General features: G+C 40.0%; 1 protein-coding gene and 1 long non-coding RNA gene across 2 annotated transcripts in view; both read right to left on the reverse strand.

The window, feature by feature from the left end:
- LOC115285386 (zinc finger protein 33A-like) overlaps positions 1-23,551 on the reverse strand; it is a 54,836-nt gene that overhangs the window by 18,694 nt on the left and 12,591 nt on the right. The window contains 5 exon segments of the mRNA XM_029931670.1: positions 16,019-16,330; positions 16,332-16,407; positions 16,410-17,579; positions 22,206-22,301; positions 22,781-22,907. Coding sequence (XP_029787530.1) covers positions 16,019-16,330; positions 16,332-16,407; positions 16,410-17,579; positions 22,206-22,301; positions 22,781-22,907 — 1,781 coding nt within the window.
- LOC115285397 lies at positions 8,534-8,894 on the reverse strand. Its single transcript, XR_003905507.1, has 3 exons — positions 8,883-8,894; positions 8,653-8,704; positions 8,534-8,573 (listed from the first exon to the last, which is right to left on the reverse strand). It is a non-coding gene; the product is annotated as an uncharacterized LOC115285397 (long non-coding RNA).

Consider the following 23,551-nt stretch of genomic DNA (forward strand, 5'->3'; position numbering starts at 1 on the left):
TCTGATTTGTTTGATGTTTACCACTAATGAACACCTACTATATTTAGTGATTGCCTCATTATTTATATAACTTCCGAATATTCAAATACAGTATTGTTACCAGTATTCTACCCAACACTGATATGAGTATGCCACCTTGATTATAGCCATCTTTAGAGTAGTTCTTTAATTCAGCCTGCTGTGAAAGCATATATGTTTCTTAATTTCCTCTGGCTTTGCAACCAAAAATTAAATAAAAAGTATTGTTTTGTGGGGGAAGTCCGGTAACTCTGCCAAACCTGTCATCAAGGATAAAGTCTGTACTGGGGCACCTGGGTGGCTCAGTCGGTTAAGCATCCAACTTTGGCTCAGGTCATGATCTTGCAATTTGTGGGTTGGAGCCCTGAATCGGGCTCTGTGCTGACAGCTCAGAACCTGGAGCCTGCTTTGGATTTTCCCTCTCTCTCTGCTCCTCCCCTGCTCGCACCGTCTCTTTCTTAAAATTAGTATTAAACTTTTTTTTTAATGTTTTACTTATTTTTGAGAGAGAGAGAGAGAGAGAAAGCATGAGCAGGGGAGGGTCAGAGAGAGAGGGAGACACAGAATCTGAAGACAGGCTCCAGGCTCTGAGCTAGCTGTCAGCACAGAGCCCGACGTGAGGCTCAAACCCATGAACTGTGAGATCAGGACCTGAGCCGAAGCCAGATGCTCAACTGACAGCCACCCAGGCGCCCCTACAAAAAAATTTTTTTAAAGAGGATAGAGTCTGTACTAATGGAAATCCTCTAAAAATATTCTGATGAGAATAAAAGATTTCTGGTCTTCAAATTCAAGACATCAGAGACTGGACTGCTGCTTGGCAAGAGCCTCCAGCCATGAACTAATAACCACAAGAACTGACAGATCAGAGACAAGGGGTCGGCGTCTCGTCAGCACACATGCTCATGAAGCAATCCTAGCTACACTTCAGTGTCTCCTGCTGCTGCCCCAACCACAGCTGTATGCAGAATATCAGAAAGACTGAATCCAACTGACAGGGAAATTGTCCAGACCTTTTATTGTTTGACAATAAAGATTCCATCTAAGAGATTAAACAATTGACCAGATCATGCTTTATCTGTATAGTTCAGACGGGGCTATGGACCCTCCCTCTTTGGGCATTATAGCTCTGGACCAAAGAGGTACTTCTAGTTCTCTGGCTGATTTAGAGCAGGGGAAGAACTGGGTTCTAGGAGAGAAAGTAGGAGGTTGGCACTGGAACTAGTTGGTCTGCATATGCAAGAGGTGCTCCGGGACTAGCCCTGTGCTATCTGTAAGGGAGGCACACTTCCCCTGGCCAACAAGCTTTTTGTAATTAACAGTGTATTTTACTTTATTAATATTTATTTATTTTTGAGAGAGTGTGAACAGGGGAGGGACAGAGAGGGAGACACAGAATCCAAGGCAGGCTCCAGGGTCCTAGCTTCAGCACAGAGCCCGATGAGGGGCTCGAACCCACAAATCATGAGGTCATGACCTGAGCTCAAGTTGGATGCTTAACTGACTGAGCCACCCAGGCGCCACAGCCAGCAAGCTTTTTAAGCTATCAAAATAGAATACAGAAAATAAAAAACACGACCAATATACAATGCTTTGAAAACAGCTTAGTATTCCTTAACCTAAAGTTGTACAACTATTACTAATGATAATGTCAATGTGATCTATACTTTTAAAATCCCTATAAATTCATGGGGCACCTGAGTGGCTCAGTCAGTTAAGTGTCTGACTCTGGCTCAGGTTATGATCTTACCGCTTCTGAGTTTGGGCCCACATCGGGCTCTGTGCTGACAGCTGAGAACCTGGAGCCTGCCTCGGATTCTGTGTCTCTCCCTCTCTTTGCCCCTCCCACTCATGATCTCTCTCTCTCTCTCTCTCTCTCTCTCTCTCTCTCTCTCTCAAAAATGAGTAAACACAAACATTTTAGAAATAACTAAAGTAAATAAATCCCTTTAAATTCTCATAAAATTGTTACTAAATAATCTGAGATTTGGCTTGAATTATCCCCTTATAGAGGTCAAGTTGAGATCTTTCAAATAGCCAGTGTCATGTACACAGTCATATAACTGAAAGGTAAAAAATGCATTTCCAAAAGTAAAGTCACCAGAAACACCTACAAAGTCTACAACCAGATTATATGTGTTAAAAAGAGACCCCAATCAATGTTAGTCTTAAAATTACACTGCAAAGGACCATTTCCTATATTTATGTTCTACTTTTTTAAACATTTATTTATTTTTGAGAGAGACAAAGGTGAACCAAGGAGGAACAGAGACAGAGGGAGATACAGAATCCGAAGCAGGCTCGACTCTGAGCTGTCAGCCCAGAGCCTGATGCAGGGCTTGACCCACAAACATTGAGATCATGACCTGAGCCAGTGAGACACTTAACCGACTGAGGCACCCAGGTGCCCCATCCTATATTTACATTCTTAAATGGTACAAGAATGAAAGCATAGGTAAAAATCACCAGAATAGCTCATCCATTTATTTCTGACTTTGGAACAAATGGATAAAATGACTTAAATCATAAAGGCTCTACAGACTGAAATAACTCCATTCATTAGAGTAATACCAAGGAATTAAAATTGATGTTGAATACTGCACAGAAATACAGAATCTTAATATATTGATTTCCAGGTGCTTAAACATTGCTACATGGCCAGTATGCTCAGCCTCCATTAAAGGATGATTCTGCACTAAAGAGACTAAAGTCTTTATGGTCAAAAACTGTTTTGACCAAAATGAGGGAATTTGAGAAATTTCATGAGGAAAATTATATCGATCTGTCTAATGTAGAGTTGCTAATAGAAGGACACTGACCGATTTTATTTAGAAACAACCTGTCACATGTACTTAACAGTTAAGCTCTCAATTTTTTTTTCAGAGAATCCATAAAAACTGGTATTGGATGTCCTGGATAGTCTACCTAAAGATAGACTTTCTGTTAGCAGCCAAACTACTCACTTTACAAAAAAAAAAAAAAAAGGTGAGATTCACTGTTCTCATTGTAGGATTTCCCATTTTATCTTCATAAATGAATCCTGTATTTTGGCACAACTATCTGCTATAAATTGTTAATTATTCCAGAGTACATTTGTGTACCAAAAGCTAAATATCTCTTAAGTCATTCTCTGACAAACCACGACTCCCTGGTTACAGACATCCTTTAAGAGGCTCCAACACCATGAGCAGAGGTTAATAACTTCATCTCATCATTCCCTTGCTTGAAATTCTGTCCCTTTCCCCTCAAAGTCTCGTCATGTTGGGGGAAATCCTCACAAGATTGTGACCTTCCCATCTCACATTTGTCAGAAGACTGACCCCAGCTTTCCACATAGTGCCTGCCTGGTCTATTTCATTCGAGAATGCTCCCTAGGAGAGTTTAGGATTGGCCAAAATCTGCCCCCCTCCCCAAGAGACTGACAGCAGCCAGAGGTAGTGGGTGATAGCAGTACCTACCTCAGGCCATCCCTGCTCTTCCGGGTGCAAAATGTTCATGAACATGAATCTAGAGAACTGCCATTTCTGGAAACCTCCATGACCTGTGGCCTGGGTGTCACCAATCCAATTCCCAGAAAAGCAATACAGCCAGGGGAGGTACAGGTTCTGTGCTACAGATAACCTTTTCAGGGTATCCAAAGCCTGGGAATCTTAAGAAGAAAATATTTCGTACAAACGGAAAAGAATGGAGAACAACATGATCACCTGTTGCCCCGTTAGCAGGTAAAAGGTTACAAAACTCAAAGCCCATGACAATCTTTGTAAAATTATTTAGCCAACTGTAGCCTTCCCATTCTCAGCTATTCTAAACTTCTTTATCCTCTGTATCTTCTTAAACTTTTACTCTGTATGTTTGTATCTAGAAATAATATTTTCACTTCGCAATTTTTCTATTTGTGGAAGTATGTAAGCTCTTCTGAAACTTGCTATTCAATTCTGTGTTTTACAGATTTGTCCATATTGATCTATGTACAGCTCAAGTTGATTAAGCCAGTATATAACATTCTACTTTATAAAACCACAAGAATTTTTTCAGTTGTAGAACATTTAGTGTCCAATTTATTATTATTATTAGTGAAATATAATTTCATTATATGAAGGATAAGAGAATTCACTATTACAGTGGAATTGTAATTATTGCTCACATCTTTTGTCGATAAGTACAAATTTTTTTTAATTTTTAAAAATTGTTTATTTTTGAGAGAGAGAGACAGAATGTAAGCAGGGAAGGAGCAGAGAGAGAGGGAGACACAAAATCTGAAGCAGGCTCCAGGCTCTGAGCTGTCAGCACAGACCCCAACATAGGGCTCGAACTCATGGACCTTGAGATCATAACCTGAGCCAGTCAGATGCTTAACCAATGGAGCCACCTAGGTGCCCAGAGTAAGAATGTCTTTATATAGGGTTTTAAACATTTAAAAAAAAAATCTCAACACACTATTAGAAAGAATGTATTATATTTCATGACCCAGCACACCCACACACACTTAAATTAATTCACAAAATTCTATTAAGTACCTATTGTAGGGAGCTGCCAAGTTCGGCCGCCTCAGGCATGGAAGTATCACTCCCTGTGAGGTGCCAGAAAAACAAGATTAACGTCTAGAGGCCAGGGGAGTGCATTTCCTGATCCAGGGATTGGAGACAGGCAGATGGGAGAAGCCAAATTGAACAAAAGATCAACCGCATTCGGGCTTATGCAGTGTTAATCGTACCCCTGCCCAGCGTCGCAGAAGCAAGTCTGGGCTCTCCTTTAGATGCTGTGTTTGAAGTTTTAGTTTTGGCTTCCCCTTTTTCTAATAATCATTTGACCCTGTTTCCTAGCAACCAACCTAGGTCAGTTTCCTGCCCCAAACCCTATAAAAGTGTGGATATTTTCTCAATAAACTGGGCTTGATCAGAAACGCTTGTCTTGCCCCATTCTCTGTGCTCCTCCTGTCCTATTCTCTCTCCCTCCCTCAGAAACCTACGACCCGATTTACCGCCCCTCCGGCCGGTTGGGGACATGACAACCTATCATTCATCAGGAACTACTTTTAGGCACTATGGAAATATTAGCAAATAGAAACATCTTTACATTAATCATGCTTGTATTGTAGTGATGGGCAGGGTGTTGGGGGAGGAACAGAGTTCAGGAAATATAAAAAAGTAAAACATATAATAGACAAGATGGCCAGCATTATTTGAAAAAAGAAAAGAGGACAGAGAATTACAGAGAGGGGATTCAATTTTAAAAAGGTGGTCAGGGAAGGTCTCACTGAGAAAATGACATTCTACCAAAGAGCTGAAGAATGAGTAAGTAATTCTGTGGATATATGTGAGAATATGTGATATGTAAATACATGATAAATGCAATATATGTAACTATATATTCACATATGTATTCATAAATGAACATATGCCTATCAACTTGAAACACTGTTTCATGAAACAATATCATTTCCACCTATGATATAGTATATATTTTATAATCAATTCTATTTTACCATTTTACTTATTAATATGAGCACTTACTAAGTCAGATTATGAGTTTCTCTTAAACAAGCTTTTTTTTTTTCTATTTTTTAACGTCAGTTCCCTCTAAGCAACCTAGGATTCTTCAATGACAATAAAAACGTAGTCATACCCTCAACATTTTAGCACCTTTTATGTATAAGGCACTATTCTTGGCATTGGGTTTAAAGCAGTGAGCAAAAGAAAGCTCCATGAGCTTGCACAGGTTTAATTCTAGGGGGAAAGATAGGGTAGGGGTTGAAAAGTTAAGATACTTGTTACAGCTCACTGCAGGAAGTGCTAGGATGAAAACCTAAGAAAGCCGGACAACTGATGGGGGCAGGTGTGTGATCACGGAAATCCTCATTGACATTACACTTGAGAAAACACTGGAAGTATATACGGGGATGAGTCATGTCAAAATCTGGAGTAAAAGCATTAAAGACAGAAGAAAAAATATTTCTAGTATATACAAATACAATTAAATAAATACATATCCTTATATAGAAATACAATTGAAATATATATCCTAAAAGATATTTCTGGAAAGAATACCTTCACTACTTATAATGCAGGTTTATATTTGAGTTTATGTTTATGAAAAATTTGCCCAAATTCATGGAAAGAGCTTCACAACCTATTCATGGCTGTCATCCTACAATTTTAAACCAAAGCTCCAGAAGTTACAAAGAGAAATGGGATTGCTTGGTCCTCTCAAGGGACGTCACCAATTCTGTTAGGGCCAGAAGGCAATAGAGTGGTAAGAACACATCGTGAGGGGAGCACAGGTACAATGAACAAGTTTAGTGGGGACTGTCCTCTGTAGGCCAAGCCTAATGGTGGGAGACGCTGCGATAGGTCTGCTCTCACAAATGCCAAGAGGGACTGGGAACTCTGAAAGAGAAGCCAGATGGCAAGACTCACAGTCAAAAGTAGAGGGAGTATGAATACTATAAAGGCACCGAGAGCCTCCACTCACAGGGGCTGTGGTGACAGCTTATGGACCACAGTGTTCCTAAGAGCAAGACGGTCACTAGCCAACCCCGGTAGTGCCTGACTTAGGTAGGTGAAAAAGACCTGCACCTTCCTCACTTGGAGTGGACAACAGTATCGATTTGTCGGATCACCCCACGACAATCTTAACTCTCGTGTTCCTCTCCGTCATAATATATTCCTAAGGGAGCTTGACTGTTGTGTAATTCTGGACAATGTCTTGATCTGTTCTATTACTAACATATTAATCTTTACATCTTGGACCCATGTCAGTCATTTCAGGCTGTTATCAAAATCATACAGTGGGCAACTTATAAATTACAGAAATGTTATTTGCACCATTCTGGAAGCTGGGGAATTCAAGATCGGGGAGCAGTATGATCAAGTTCTGGTGAGAACCCTCTTCTGGATTGCAAACCCGACTTCTCATTGAATCTTCATGTAGCAGGGAGCGGAGAACGGGAAGCAAAAGCTCTCCGGGGCTTCTTACAAGGACACCAAATCCACTTCATGGGGGCCCCACCCTCATGACCGCATCTAACCCTAATTCCCAAAGGTCCCAATTCCTAATGCCATCATGTTGGGAGGCTTGCTTTCAACAAATGAATTCTGAGGGACACATATGTTCACTCTGTAACAGCTAGAAACCAAAAATTATGTCTTTCTTGGGCTCCTAAGGCACATATGACAACTATTACAAAAAGAACAGTGCCAGGGAGGAGGTAAACAGACTTCTTTGGTTGCCAAGGTTTCTACATTTTATGTGAAATGGTAATTATTAACTCTAACTAGAAGGTAAAAAGTTGACGATGTACACAGAAAAAGGAGTTGCTAGAGTAACAACATATAATAGAAAGATATACAGACTGGGGCGCCTGGGTGGCTCAGTCAGGTGAGTGTCTGACTTCGGCTCAGGTCATGATCTCATGGTTCATGAGTTTGAGCCCTGCATAGGGCTCTGTGCTGACTCCTCAGAGCCTGGATCCTGCTTCCGATTCTGTGTCTCCCTCTGTCTCTGCCCCTCCCCTGCTCGTGCTCTCTCTCTTAAAAATTAAACATTTTTAAAAAATGTATTAAAAAATAAATAGCCAACAGATCACTTAAAGTGTAATTCTAAAGAATATTAAAATTCAACAGTAAAAGAGGCAAGAAATCAGAACAAAAAAGGGACCAATCACAAATAATGAAATTACATAACTAAATTCATCAATAATTACATTAAATCTTCATGTAAGAAATGAAGAGAGGAAGGTAGATTTTGAAAAGGCCATCTGCCCTATGTTGGACATCAACACAATCTCTAGAAAATGGTAGTGCACTCCTTTCTATTACTAAGAAATACTTCTGGCTTCTTCTGCCAGTCTAAAGAGTTGAAGAGAACCTCTGGGCTCACGAGTCTCAGGTGTACACATGCAGATTTCCCCATTCGAGATCTCAATTTTTCACTTCTTCTTTAGGAGATTCCTGAATTTCCCACAAGAGGTCTGTAACACCTCCCCCATGGTGAGTTCCCGCTACCCTGCGGTTAAAGCTCAGGCCTTTATGCCTTTGGACCTAAGAATCTTCTGAAAGTTTTTATGGCGGTCTGCTGTCCTTTACTGTGTGCCCCATGTGGACAGTTAGCTAACTTGAACCTATCTTCAGGGCTTCGAAGGCAGGAAAGTCAGCAACTCCACAACTCATAGAGCTATCATTGCCCCCATCCTGTTCAAGGGCTGCAGCTGTGGAAGACCCATCTACCCATCCTCACCTTGATTTACCACATTCGAGAATCCTCCTACCACTTACCATCAGCAATGTGGACTTCATTGCGCTCTGACTCCTAAGTGATCTAGTCTTAGATTCCAAATCTCAGTTTCTCATTTGTAGGCCTACGTGTGGTGCCAACACTACTGCTCTGGGTTGGAACAAAAGCAGAGATGGACAAGGAACTAGGCACAAAGAGTTGATTTTGGCGGTCACCTCAGAACACCAGGGAGGGTATGGAGAGGTCTGGCCAGGAAGGCAGGGGAGGTGAATAAAGTGCCACTGGAGAGAACAGCGTCTAACACCACTGTGGACTCTGAGTACCTATAAAGGATGCACCTTGGAATAGATCCTGCTGAGGGACGACCTGGGCAAAATTAACATTCAGTATATTCTTTTTTACCTTTTTCTTACTGGTTGGTAGCTCATAGTCCACTGGTAGTGATGTTTTAAAACTGCGAACGAAGTATGGGAAATTATTGTCAACTTCTTTACAGGTCCTATTTTGAAATCTAATTGCCCTTAGTATTTTCTCTACATACGTTGAGTGCTATATCAGGTGGTGTTATATACACTTTCTTGTCTCTGATATGAAATAATTTAATAAACGTATGACAATAGCCTTATACTTACCACATATTTACCCATTTCCTTCTTTCTTTTCTGAATTTCCAAGGCTCCTTCTGTTATTATTTTCTTGAAGAACTTCCTTTAGCCACTGTCTGAAGGCAAATCACCATGCAGCAAATTCTGTTTTCCTTTATCTGAGAAAAGACTTCCCCTATATTCAAGGCTATTTTTCATACAGAATTCGCGGTAGGCAATTATTTAAGCACTTGAACAATTTTATGCCATATCCTTCTAGCCTGCCAAGGTTTCAGAGGAGAAATTTCTTGCTATTTGTATTAGTGTTCCCAAATAGTTAATACAGTTTTTTCTTGACCTTCTTTCAAGATTTTTCTTCACTATCAGTTTTTAGAAGGTTGATTAAAACACGGTCTGTGCATGGACTTATATTACTTTATCTTTTTTGTGTTTTATTTTCCTTCTTCAATTTGTACATTTATGTTTTCAGCCAAAATTGAGAAAGTTTTAAATATAGGCACACCTTGTTTTATTTTACTTTGCTTTACTGCACTTCACAGATGTTGCATTTTTTACAAATTGAATTCTGTGAGGATCATATGTCCAGCAACTCTGTTGGCACCATTTCCCCAAAAGCATTTATTAACTGCATGTCTCTGTGTCACCTTCTGGTAATTCTTACAGCACTTCAAACCTTTTCATTATTATGTTGTTGTTATGGAGATGTGATCAGTCATCTTTAATGTCAGTATTATCATTGAGGGCACAAGAACTGTGCCCACACAAGACAACTTAATCATAAATGTGTGTGTTCTGACTATTTCACCAACCACCCGTTCCATCGCTCTCTCTCTCCATGAACCTCCTTATTCCTTGAGACATAACAATGTTGAAATTAGGCCACTGATACCCTACAATGGCCTCTAAGTGTAAAGTAAGAGTCACATGTCTCTTACATTAAGTCAAAAGCTAGAAATAAGTCAGCATAGTGAGGAAAAAGCCAACACAGGCCAAAAATTAGGCTTCTTGTGCCAGCCAGCCATGGTATGAATGCAAAAGAAAAGTTCTGGAAGGAAATGAAAAGTGCTATTCCAGTGAACACACAGATGATAAGAAAGTAAAACAGCCTTATTGCTGGTGTGGGGGAAGTTTGCATTGTCTGGATAGAAGGTCAAAACAGCCACAACATTCCCTTAAGCCAAAGACAACTCCAGAGAAGGCCCTAACTCTCTTCGACTCCGTGATGGCTGAGAGGTGAGGGAGTTTCAGAAGAAAAGCTGGAAGCTAGCAGAGGCTGCTTCATGAGGCTTAAGCGAAGAAGTCATCTTCATGACATTGAAGTGCCAGGTGGAGCAGCGCATGGTGGTGTGGAAGCTGCAGCAAGTTCCTCAGAATCTAGCCCAGAGAATTCAGGAAGGCAGCTACATGAAACAACAGATTTTCAGGGAAGACAAAGCAGCCTTCTATTGGAACAATCTGTACATTTATGTTTTCAGCCAAATTTATTTTACTTTTCTTATCGTGTAGCTGCCATCTAGGGCTTTCAGAGCTACAGAGAAGTCACAACACCGGGCCTCAAAGTTCCTAAAGACAGCCTGACTCTTGTTAGGGGCTAATGCAGCTGGTGGCCTTAAATTGAAGCCAATGTTCATTTACTGTTCCAAAAAGCTTCAGGTCATTTATAATGACGCTGAATTTACCTGGCCCATGTCCTATAAATGGAACAAAGCCTGCATGACGGTACATCTGTTTACAATGTAGCATACTGATTATTTTAAGCCACTTGTTGACATATATCACCCAGATAAAAAAGATTCCTTCTCATGGACAATGCACCTAGTCACCCAAGAGCTCCAATGGAGATGGACGAGATTCATGTTGCTTTCATGTCTGCTATTGCAACGTCCATTCTGCAGCTCGTGCTGCAAGGAATAGTTCTGACTTTCAAGCCTTACTATTTAAGAAATACATTGTAAAAGGCTGTAGCTGCCAAAGCAGTGATGTCTCTGCAAGATTTGGCAAAGTAACTGAAAACCTGGGAAAGAGTCCCTATTCTAGATGTCATTAAGAACATTTGTGATTCGTGGGAACAGGTAAAAACATCAACATCGACGGGAGTTTGGAAAAAGTTGATTCCAACCCCCGTGGATTACACTGAGGGGTTCAAGAGCTCAGGGGAGGATGTAACCACAGATGTGGTGAAAGAGCAAGACAAGTGAACTCGGAAGTGGAGCCTGAAGATGGACTGAATGGCTGCACCTCATGATCAAACTGAAACAGATGAGGAGATGCTTCTTACAAAAGAGCAAAGAAAGTAGTCTCCTGAGATGGAATCTACTCCTGGTGGGGATGCTGTGAACACCTGAAATGACTACAGGGGCGCCTGGATGGCTTAGTGGGTTAAGCGTCTGACTTCAGCTCAGGTCATGATCTCATGGTTCATGGGTTCAAGCCCCGCATTGGGCTCTGTGCTGACAGCTAGCTCAGAGCCTGGAGCCTGCTTCAGATTCTGTACCTCCCTCTCTCTCTGACCCTCCCTGCTTGCACTGTCTCTCTGTCTCTCAAAAACAAATCAAAAACAATCTGCAGGAGACATAGTCATATAAAATTAGAAAACCTTAATCAAAAAAAGCTACCAAAATGAAGTTTGTTTATCAAGGTTACAGAAAACAAGGTCAATAGACAGGGATCAACTGTGCTGCTACTGATTAACAAAGAACAACTAAAAAGTGAAAATACAGAAACACTACTACTTATAAAAGACAGACTTAGGGATAAATCTAATAAAACACACAAAATCCATACTCTGGAAATACAAAACACTGCTTTAAGAAATTAAAGATCTAATTGAATTGAGAGCTAGAGATCATATTCATAGATTAGAAGACTCAATTATTATTAAAATATCAACTTTCCCCAAACTGACTTACATAGTCAATAAAATCCTAAAGCAGTATTAAAACAGCTTTTCTTTTTTAAGAAATCAACAAGTTCATTCTGAAATGTATTGGAAATGCAAAAGACTTAGAAGGTCCAAACAATATTGGACAAGAGAACACAGCTGGAGACTTTATACAATTCCACTTAAAGACTAATAATAAAGGTATGGGAATACAGACAATGTAGAGACAATAAACAGGTGAGACAGAAAAAAAAGAGTCCCCAGGTAGAACCCCCCAAAACACAAACACAATCAATCAACTGGGAGTTTTAAAAATGTACCAAAGTAGTCCAATGGAGAAAAGTCTTTTCAACAAACAGTACTAAAACACATGAATGTTCAAGTGGAATAACCTAAATTTTGACCCTTAACACACACTATACACAAAAATGTGTTCAAAACAGGCCATACGCCTAAACAGAGAGCTAAAGCATTTAGAAAACGAGGGGACAATCTGTGATGCTAGGGTCTGTAAATATTTCTTAGAAAATATTAAAACTGGTAAGATGGAACATTATCAAAATGAAAAGCTTTTTAAAAAAATTTTAATGCTTATTTTTGAGACAGAGAGAGTGTATGTGTGAGTGGGCAAGTGGCAGAGAGAGGGAGACACAAAATTCGAAGCAGGCTCCAGGCTCCAAGCTGTCAGTACAGAGCCTGACGCGGGGCTCAAACTCACAAACCGCGAGATCGTTACCTAAGCCAAAGTCAGAGGAATAACCAACTGAGCCACCCAGGCACCCCATCAAAATGAAAAACTTTTTAAGAGGCCACATACTGGGGGAGAATATTCACATTCAATAAAAATAAGACAAACAACCTAACAATGAAGTGGACAAACGATTTGAACAGATGCCTCACAAAATAAGACACACATATGGCCAATGAGTAAGTGAAAGATGCGTAAGAGCATTATTTATCAGGGAAATGCAAATGAAAAGCACAGGAAAATGCCTCGAGGCACATGAAAATGGCTATAGTGAAAAGTCACATTACCAAAGTACTGGCAAAAATATGAATAAATGCGACTGTCACACACTGGTGACAGAAATGCAAAACATAGCAAGCAATTCGGACAAAAGGGACATTACATATACTAATCTACAAACCCAGGAATTTTACTCCTCAAAATTTACCCAAGAGAAGTAAGAACACCTGTATATTAAAATGCACATGAAGTTCACTGCAGCTATGTTCTTAACAATCAAAAACTGGAAACAGAATGGACAAAGGTGTCATATGTACATACAATAAAATATGACTTTGCAATAACAATGAAGCTGTGACTGACATGTGCTGAAACATGGATGCATCTCAAAATCATGCTGAATAAAAGACAAGCAAGAGGGCATTTTGTATAGATCTATTTACATGAAATGATATTAAAAATATCAATCTAACCTAGTGACAGAAAGCAGACCACTGGTTGCTAGGGGGCAGGAGGGAGGAGGAAGTCCTAAGAGTGGCTGGAAAGGGGAAGGAGTAACCCTCCTGTTGATGGGGGACTTGTCTCTCTTAACTGTAGGAGTAATACCTGTGAGTATACTCTTAATAAAACTCAAGTTGGGGCATCTGGGTGGCTCAGGCGGTTAAGCATTCAACTTCAGCTCAGGTCATGATCTCACAGTTTATGGGTTTGAGCCCCATGTCAGGCTCTGTGCTGACAGATCAGAGCCTGGAGCCTGCTTGGGGCTCAAACCTATAAACTGTGAGATTTGGGATTCTGCTTGGGATTCTGTGTCTCCCCCTCTCTCTGCCCCTCCCCAACTTGTGCTCTTTCTCTCTCAAAAACAAATATTTAAAAAAAAATTAAGATCTTTCTTAAAACATAAAACAAATTAAACATAAAATAAAATCTCAAGTTGGCTACTTAAATAGGGTATTTTTAACCACACTTAAATGATTACCCAGAGTTGATTGTTTTTAAATTCTGAAACATTATTGTTTTAATAATGAAACTCTTAAAATTTTGAAAATCATAGACAGGAAATTAGACATTATTGTTACAGTTACATAATCATATATTATGCTTTATAAAAACATATCAACTAAAGTATATGTATAAATATTAAAACCATGCATCTGAAGACAAAACCAAGCTGCAAAATACGTGCTCTCACTGATACACTAGCAAAATAATCACACACACATATACATAAAGTATTATTGTAAAAGTAATGAGACATGGGAAATATTAACCAAATGGAGAGAAGTGATGAAGGTGGAAAAAGTTAGAGAATATGAGATAGTTTTGAGGACAGTATGCAGATACTTCAACTACTGTCAAATACATTACTCCCAACCTGCAGAAGGCACACGGGCACACCAAAGGCTATGCTATCGCTCATAATTTGACACACACAGGAAATGTTTCATGAAACACCACCAAGTTTCTCTCCTCGGGAAGGTGGGCTGCAATTGGGTCAAGAGGCCTTGAATTCAAGCCAAAAAGCTACGATGTTCTTCCTGTAATTGTAAATTGGGGCACAGAGGTCATATGCGCTAGAGTACCATAGCGTAGACATTCAGTGTTATTTCTGGTTCCAGACGCTACAAAGAGGAAGCAGACACGTCCTTCAGACAGTCCCTGGCTGGTGGCGGTGTACATTCTGGGATGGGCTAGTCTATGCTAGGAACCCCTACAGGAGATCCCAGGAAGAACCGATCCTCGCACGTTATTTGCAGAGGTAACAGCATAGTTGGGGGGCAGACGAATCAAAAACACATGATGGCTCATGATAGGGAATGTCATGGGGTGACACGTGTTTCTCCAAAAGTGAAATCAGAAACTGAGAAGATTATCTTGTTTGTTTTTTTCAAAAACTTCACATTCCATGGTTAATATTTTTATAAATATCCACCTTCAGCTTTATTTCTATTAAAAATTTTTGAGGTCAGAGAAAAATCATAACTTTAGGAATAAGAGCTCTAAAGAAAATTTTCTGTCCATATTCCCTAAAGACAGAATTCCTTTAATAAAATCTTCAGAAATTTTGTCAAGGCCTGTACATTCAAAACATCTTTGTGACTTCCTCTATCAATTGTGTTGCTCAACAAATGGCGTTTCTGATAAAGTTGCTCTACTATGTTTGCTGCATTCTTTGGGCATCTACCCTATTTTATTTCCCTGACATACAATGAGCACAACTTGTAGATAAAGGTCTCAAAAAAAATACAAGATGCTGAGTTTTTCTCAAGTGTGGTTTCTCTGATTATTAATGGCCAAATTTGGAAGAACATTTTCATGTATCTGTTTGATTGACAGGATTACCTGCTATGTAAATTCTTGGTTTAATTGGCTCTAATCCATAAAATAATTCCCCATATTCTCTATATGCATTAGTACGCTTTCTTCTACATGCTGGTTTTAGTTGTCTTATTTATGACAAATTTTCAAATACTCATCAAATTCAGAGTATTTTTCCCCATGAGTATTCTCTTGTTTGCTCTGGGAGATGACTTCTGGTAAGAGACTTGTCATTCTTTACATTCTTTGAGTCATGTCCGTTGTGAATTTTCCATGGTATTTTGAGGTATGAATCATGAGAGAAACACTTCTCTCACCGCTATATTTACAAATTTTCATCTCTGTAACCTAGGATGTATTGTGATAACTGATTTCTTGGCATTTATTTCACCCTCAATAGGGTTTCTCTCTTATGTGTCTTCTTTGATGTACTTTGAGGCCTGAGTTGCAACTGAAGGTTTTTCCACAATGATTACACTCATAGGGCTTTTCTCCTGTGTGTGTTCTCTGATGCTCAGTGCAATCTGACTTATGATAGAAGGGCTTCCCACATTCGTTACACCTATAAGGTTTCTCCCCTGTGTGTATCCTCTGATGTATGGTGAGAACTGATTTCTCTGAAAATGATTTCCCACACTCATTACATTCATACGGCTTCTCACCTGTGTGAGTTCTCTGATGAGATATGAGGACTGAACTGCAAGTGAAAGTTTTCCCACACTAATTACATTGACAGGATTTCTCCCCCGTGTGTTCTTTTATGTATTGTATAGTCTGACTTATGATAGAAAGTTTTCCCACATTTTTTACACACATAGGTTTTCTCCCCTGTGTGACTTTTCTGGTGTACTGTAAGGTATGAATTCCTAGAGAAGAATTTCCCGCATTCCTCACATTTGTAGGGTTTCTTGCCTGTGTGAGTTCTGTGGTGTTTAGTGAGGTCTGATTTACTGTAGAAGGGTTTCCCACATTCATTACACTTAAAAGGTTTCTCACCTTAAAAGGTATCCTCTGATGTACTGTGAGGACTGATTTCTCAGAAAAGGATTTCCCACACTCGTTACATTCATAGGGTTTCTCCTTTGTGTGAGTTCTCTGATGTCTTTTAGGCCAGAGTTACGACTAAAGGTTTTCCTGCACTGATTATATCCATAGGGTTTCCCCACTCTGTGAGTTTTCTCATGCTTTGTGACATCTGACTTGTGACAGAAGAATTTCCCACAGAGCTCACATTCATATGGCTTCTCCCCAGTGTGAGTTCTCAGATGTACTGTAAGGTACGAGTTTCTGGAGAAGAATTTCCCACAGATTACACTTATAGGGTTTCTCACCTGTGTGTGTTTTCTGATGTATTGTGAGGACTGAGTTGCTTATGAAGGTTTTACACATTGGTTACATTTATAAGGCTTTTCCCCTGTGTGAATTCTCTGGTGTACTGTGAGACAGGATTTATGGTAGAAGCTTTTCCCACATTCATCACATTCATAGGGCTTCTCTCCTGTGTGAGTCCTCTGATGAATTACAAGGTGTGAACTCCTAGAGAAGCATTTCCCACAGGCCTTACATTCATAGGGTTTCTCTCCTGTGTGGATTCTCTGATGTAAAGTGAGGAGGGATTTCCGAGAGAAGCATTTCCCACATTCCTTACATTCGTAGGGTTTCTCTCCTGTATGTATTTTCCGGTGTTTGGTGAGTTTTGACTTCTTGCAGAATGCTTTTCCACATTCGTTACATTCATGGACTTTGTCTTGTACGTGTGTTCTCGGAGTTACATTAAGAACAGCCTTCTCCCAGAAAGGTTCTCCCAAGTTGTTATATTCAAATTCTCTCTCTCCTGTGTCAGGGAAGACTGATCTCCTATTGAAACTAACCACTCTACCCATGTACTCATAATCCTTTACCTTTAAGTGAACTCCAGGTTTCAAGAGGGATGACTTCTCAAAAGTTTTACCGTATTCATTAAACTCATGAAGATTTTCTGTTCTTTTTGCTATCTTGTGGACCATGAAGATTGAATTATTACAGAACATTTGATCAGATTCATTATAATCATGAGGACTCTCTCCTATATGAGCTTGGTTATATGGGACAAGTACCTTCCCATGGAAATCTTTCCTGTATTCCTCATATTCCTTATTCCTTTGAATTAAGGATTGCTCTACGTTTTTAATTTTCTGATATGGAATGACATCTTCATTATTACTGAGGTATTTTCCATTTTGAATGAATTCACAAGGTTTCTCTCTCATTTGAGTTTTTCCAAGGTTACTATGAAGGAACAATTTCCCACATGGATTGAGGTTATCAGGCTTTTTACTTAAACAGCTTTTCTTATTACTAATTAATTCTGAAATACGTTTCAAATTCATACCACATGAGTCACACTTATAGGGTATTTTTATAGAAGGAATGCTGTCTGGGAGAAAATTAAAAATGTTTCTTAATACATTACCTCTGTGTATAGTCAGTGTTTTGTTGTTGATAAATGGAGCCTGCCAGAAATGTCTATCCTGGATTTCTTGATTCTGTTCTAGTTGGTTATCAACTTTGCAGACTTCTAGAAATGAGAAAAAAGAAACCCCACAACAATCAAATTATGAATCTTATTGTAATTATGATGAAATTACACTTACAAACAAATGCTCTTTTACATGGTTGACTTAGTTTTATGAGATAAGAGAGATCCAAATACTCATGTTGCCCCATCTTTTTGGATCAGAAGAAATAAAACCTGACAGAGGGGGAAAAGGGGAATAGAAACTTATAACAAACACAACTATATTTGGCAATTTACAAATAGGTACTCCAAGACTTTATATGTACATGAGAAATAAATATAAAGGGTGATGAAAAGGAAACAGACCTTGAAAAAAAAAAGAGGGGTGCTGATCTAGGAATGGGAAATACAGAGAACTAAAGAGGCTACGAAGTTTAGTAGATGAGAATGCCCTGAAGAGGTCACAGAGGGACAATCTGATATTCTGAAGGATCCGACTTGTAATAAGGATTCTGAAAGTAATGGTCCTTAACAGGTGGGGTGCTTCCCAAAACAAAGGCCAAGTTTCTTCTTGATCAAATTTATAATTCTGGACAAGAATCTACAGGTTTATAACCCAACATGTACGTTTAGAAATTAACTTCTTTTTTAAAATTTTATTTATTTTTGAAACAGAGACAGCGAGAGATTGAGGCGGGGAGGGGCAGAGAGAGGAGACACAGAATCTGAAGCAGGCTCCAGGCTCCAAGCTGTCAGCACAGAGCCCAATGCGGGGCTCGAACCCACAAAACGTGAGATCATGACCTGTGCCAATGTTGGACGCTTAACCGACTGAGCCACCCAGGTGCCCCAGAAATTAACTTCTTGTAGTATTTTCTGAATGAATGTATAGAGGCTCTCTCACTCAAGAATTGCAGATAATGAATTAAGTAATAATCCAATATCCACTATATGTTATACAACAAAATAATATATGCTTTCAGAAAAAATTATAACCCAGTTAATAGCTTCATTCAACATCCATACACCATCAGGAACCAGGTTCTATGGTAGATGATGAAAATCAAAGCAATGAAGGAACATTTTACATTACAAAAGGTGTGGAAAGCTGAGTGTAGACTTAAAAATGTGCTTAAAGGGGCACCTTGGTGGTTTAGTAGATTAACCATCTGACTTCGGCTCAGATCATTATCTCATAGTCCGTGGATTTGAGCCCCGAGTCGGGCTCTGTGCTGACAGCTCAGAGCCTGGAGCCTGCTTCAGATTGTCTCCCTCTCTCTCTGCCCCTCCCCTGCTAACTCTGTGTCTCTGTTTCTCAAAATTAAAAAAAAAATAAAGACATACAAAATTTTTTTTAAAAATGTGCTTAAAAATCATGATGATGATAACAACAGGAGACCATTTCCATGAGCCAGGTACTGTTCCAGGTACTTTTCATGTATCAATTCACAAAAATCACCAAAGACATTAGAAATGAAATGTGAGCTGTAGAGCAGGAAAGCATATCTGTGTGTAATACTCAGGAAGAAGGATGGGAGTTTGGCACCAGTTTGGTGCCACAGAGATGAGATGTAGCCATATTTAAGGGTCATTAAATGAGAAAAGCTTAAACTTGCTACATTACATACTGGGGAAAATAAAACTCAAGATATTAACATGATAAATTAGATGCTTTGTGGAGCAAAGTCTAATTTCATTTAGGAATTAAACAATCAAAGAATAAAACAGGATACCCAAGGGCTTTGGGTGATGTCAGTGCAAAATGAGAATATAAAATAATTTATCAAGATTACAAAAACATAATGATACTGATTTAACATTAGGAAGGAAGACAGAAAAGTAAAAGCACTATGACTATCATTTGTAAGAGTAGATGGCTCATAGAACGTAACAAATGAAGTGGGGAAAATTTGTGATTTGTAAATGCTAATTGTAACATTAGTTCTTGCCACACTGAAGGGATCAGGATATCCTATCCAGGACATGCTACATATCGGCAAGTAGAATGGTAAATGTTGAGCGGGCAAAAGATCCTGAATATATAAATGCAGACTTATCAGAATAAATGAAAACCTGGTATCTTAGCTATAGGAAGGTATTATCTATTTTGAAGATCTAATTTGACAGCTGTCTTTTAACTGATAATTTAATCGGTTCAAGATTTTTCTTTTCATTTTCATTTTCAGCTATTCAGTTATGATGTTTCCAGGCTTAGCTTTGATTGTTTTTTAAGGTTCTCTGGGTATTTCTCTTCCTTGCTGTTTTCTCAGTTTCCTTTTTGGAGCTGTATGCAAGGAAATCACATATGAAGATCAAATTTTTTTTTGGTTATATTATAGTCTCTGTCACTAAGAACTGCAAAAGACCCCCATGGTTTTATCTGAATGAAATTCAAATTTAGTGGCACTGCTGATAACTTCAAAATCAAGTTTATGCTGAGGTCTCCAGCCTTACTCCATGCTGTTGCTCACTGCGCTTAGCACACCAGAGCCACACTAGCCATCCTGCTGTTGACCGGACAAGACAAGGGCATTCCTGCCTGTCTCAGGAAATGCTCTTCTCAGAGATCATGTGGTTTAGGTCCTTTTCAACTAAAATCTTGAAGAGTCACCTGGGCCACTTGGCTGAAACAGTCAAGTCATCTCATTTTCTTATCTTTAAAACCTTTCATAATGGGGCAACTAGGTGGCTCAGTCATTTAAGTATCCTAATTCAGTTCAGGTGATGATCTTGTGGTTTGTGAGTTCGAGCCCCACATCTGGCTCTGTGCTGACAATTCAAAGCCTGGAGTCTGTTTCTGATTCTGTGTCCCCCCATCTCTCTGCCGCTCCCCAACTCACACCCATATGCACACGCTCTCTCACTAAAAAATAAACATTAAAAAGAATATTAAGAAAAAATAAAAATAAAACTCTTCATAGCATTCAGCATGACCTGAAATTATAGGACTAATTTATCTGCATCCTTGTTTATTGTCTACTTCTTCCTTTATGGGCTTACTTCTACACCTCCCTCCTGAATCTAAGCTCCACAAAAGGAAAGTCATCGGCTTCTTATTCACTGATGTATCCCGAGCTTTTAGGAGGGCACTAGTGAAATGTTAGCTAAAAGTGTAAACTTCCTGAATGCCAATTTTAGCAAGGCACTGTGTCATTTGTACCTTGCCTCATCTGATGTTCACACATATACGACAAACGTCTTATTACTGACATTCATAGTGAGCAAACAAGCTCACAGAGGTTAAGTGACTCGTCTAAGCTAATAAATGGCTTAGCTAAGTTCATCATAACGAGGTCATCTCATCCAGAGAACATAAAGATCCTTGTATTTATACACTGAATTCTTAAAGATTCTTTCAAAACTGTCTTACTTGGCTACAGGACATTGCATTCTCAGTTTCCACCTCATCCCCAAACTGCTGCTTCTCTCTTCTTCACTGAACTTTCTCCTTTTAATGACTTCTGAAAGCTGGTGGCCCAGTGGACAGTCTTCAGACCTCTCAGATCTGTTCACTCTTACCTCTAAGGAGAGGCTGTCTGATCCCTTAGCTTCAAACACTAAACTTAAAAACTTTAAATACTATCACAAATTGATAATTTCCAAATACATTATCTCCAACCTGGGGTCTCCCCCAAACCACTTCTGCTCATACAGCCAAATGCTCACTCCCAGGTAAAACTGGATATTTTATAATCACCTGAAACTTGGCATGTGTACTCTAAACACTTAACGCCCCCTCCTAAACTGCTTCTCCCCAGTCTTCCCATCCTGACAACTGGTACCCATTCATCCAGCTGCTCTGGATGAAATCCTTGGAGTCACTCTCAGCTCCTTTCTTCCTCTCACATTCCTTACCCAACTCACAGCAAATCTTCTAGGTCCTACCTTTAAAACGTAACCAGAAGCCAACCAATTCTAATCATCTCCACCACAGGGGTAAGCCATCACCACCTCCGCATAGACCGAACTACTGTCCTGATGGTCTTGTTTTCATTCTTCTGTCTCAGGAGTATTTTCTTTGCCCAGTGGCCAGAGAGAAGAGTTAAAAGAAAAAAATAAGCATATGTTGCTTATTAGGTAAAATTATACCAAAGGCTTCTCATTTCACTCAGAATAAAATCAAAGTATTTATCATGGCCCAAATGGCCCTACACAGGTTGAGATCTATTACCTCTACAATGTCAACTCTTCCCACTCTCTGCTCACTCATTTCCCCCAGTCCACACTGACACGTGGGTGTCCTCAAAGACACCAAGTACATTCTTGCCTTGGTGAACTGACATTTAATGTCCCCTCTGCCAACCAGACTCCCCATGATCTTCACCCTCATTCCGTTCAAGTTGATATCACCTAACAGCCTTCCTGAACCTCTCTGCTCCAGTATAACATTTTATTATTTTTCATCTTTGACTTCCTTGCTATTTTATTGGCATATTATGTGTCTGTGTGTTACGTACAAACTGTTGTTTGTTTCTTATCTTCCTCTCCCTATCAGAACGTAGGGTCCACGAGCTGAAGAACAAGTTTAGTTTGCTTAAGTATTTCCAGCACCTAAAACCTTCGTGCTGCACAGGGGGTACTCAGTATTTGCTGAATGTCAAATGAACATAGAAGCACACACCTGAGAATAAGAGGAATTCATACCGTGCCACCTGTTGTCCAACTGCTTAACACATACTAACTCACCTGGGCAGCTCTGGTCTGGGGACTCTTCCTCTACGAGCCATGGCTGCTGTCCTTGTTCCAGCCTGAAGATCACTTCTGGTTTAGGGACATAGCACCCTGCGAATGGGAAACAAAATGGGAACTGGACTAGGCCCATGGGCTTCAGGGTCTTTGAAGAACACAGAAAACGACCCTTCGGGGGCCAAATACAATATTTCATTGAAAAAAAACCACACATTTTTTTAAAAGTTTATTTATTTTTGAGAGAGAGACAGAGCACGAGCAGGAGAGGGGCAGAGAGAGAGAGGGAGACACAGAATCCAAAGCAGGCTTCAGGCTCTGAGCAGCTCAGAGCCCAAGGCAGGGCTCAACTTATGGGCTGTGAGATCATGACCTGAGCCAAAGTCAGAAGCTTAACCGACTGAAACACCCAGGAACCCCGAAAAAGAAAACATTCTTTACAGTGTTTCAACAATCCTTCCCCTGAGTACTTGAATAGCAGGCCTCCACATCACTAAACTCAACAAAGCTTCTATAGGTTTCAAACCAAGAAAGTACATGCATACTAGGAGTCTACATGGCAAACCATCCCTTACCCACTGCGACAAGGTGGCTGTAGTTCTCCAGCATCACGTCCCTGTACAGAGTCCTCTGGGTAGGATCCAGGTGCTGCGACTCCTCCTGGGAGAAGCCCACAGTCACATCCTCAAATGATAAGGATCCCTGAAACAGCACAGTACGGTTGTGTTCAAGTCTAAGTAATGAGAACTGGAAGACACGGGATAGCCAACAGAGGGCTGTTACGGTGTTCGCTATTCACAGGCAACACGGAAGTGTTAGGGCACGTCTACTTGTGCACTTGGCTGGGCAAGGGGACCCCGTGACAGATATTCTCACCGCCGTGCTAAGTTATCGGTGTCCCGCCAGGCGCCTACATGCCGAAAAGAACCCTCCTACTCTAAAAATCTGAAGACAAATAACACCCCATCACTGTTCTCAAGGAGCATATAATCTGACAGATGCAAACATGTAAGCAGGTAACTGCAATGTGATGTTACTACAGGAGAAAGATGCGCAAAGTAGATGGAGGTTACAGAGGAGAGAAAAGTTCTATTCCTGCTACTGGGGTGGGTTTCACTGATAACAGTCTCTGTCTTTCACGAACCTGGGGCAACAGCATCAGCATGCATAATTCCAAAATACGTGTAGTGCAAGGAGTAACAGTGAACACACAGGGGAGTACTGTGGAAACTCTTGAGAAGATAAACAGCTATAGTGGTATTCAGGGAATATGTTACGAGCAATTCTGGACATAACTCCATAAAGGGTGTCAAAATATTTGGTTACTCTTCCATCTATGAAGCCGT

This window comes from Suricata suricatta, chromosome 2 (assembly GCF_006229205.1).
Source record: "Suricata suricatta isolate VVHF042 chromosome 2, meerkat_22Aug2017_6uvM2_HiC, whole genome shotgun sequence".
In the NCBI taxonomy this organism is placed as follows: domain Eukaryota; kingdom Metazoa; phylum Chordata; class Mammalia; order Carnivora; family Herpestidae; genus Suricata; species Suricata suricatta.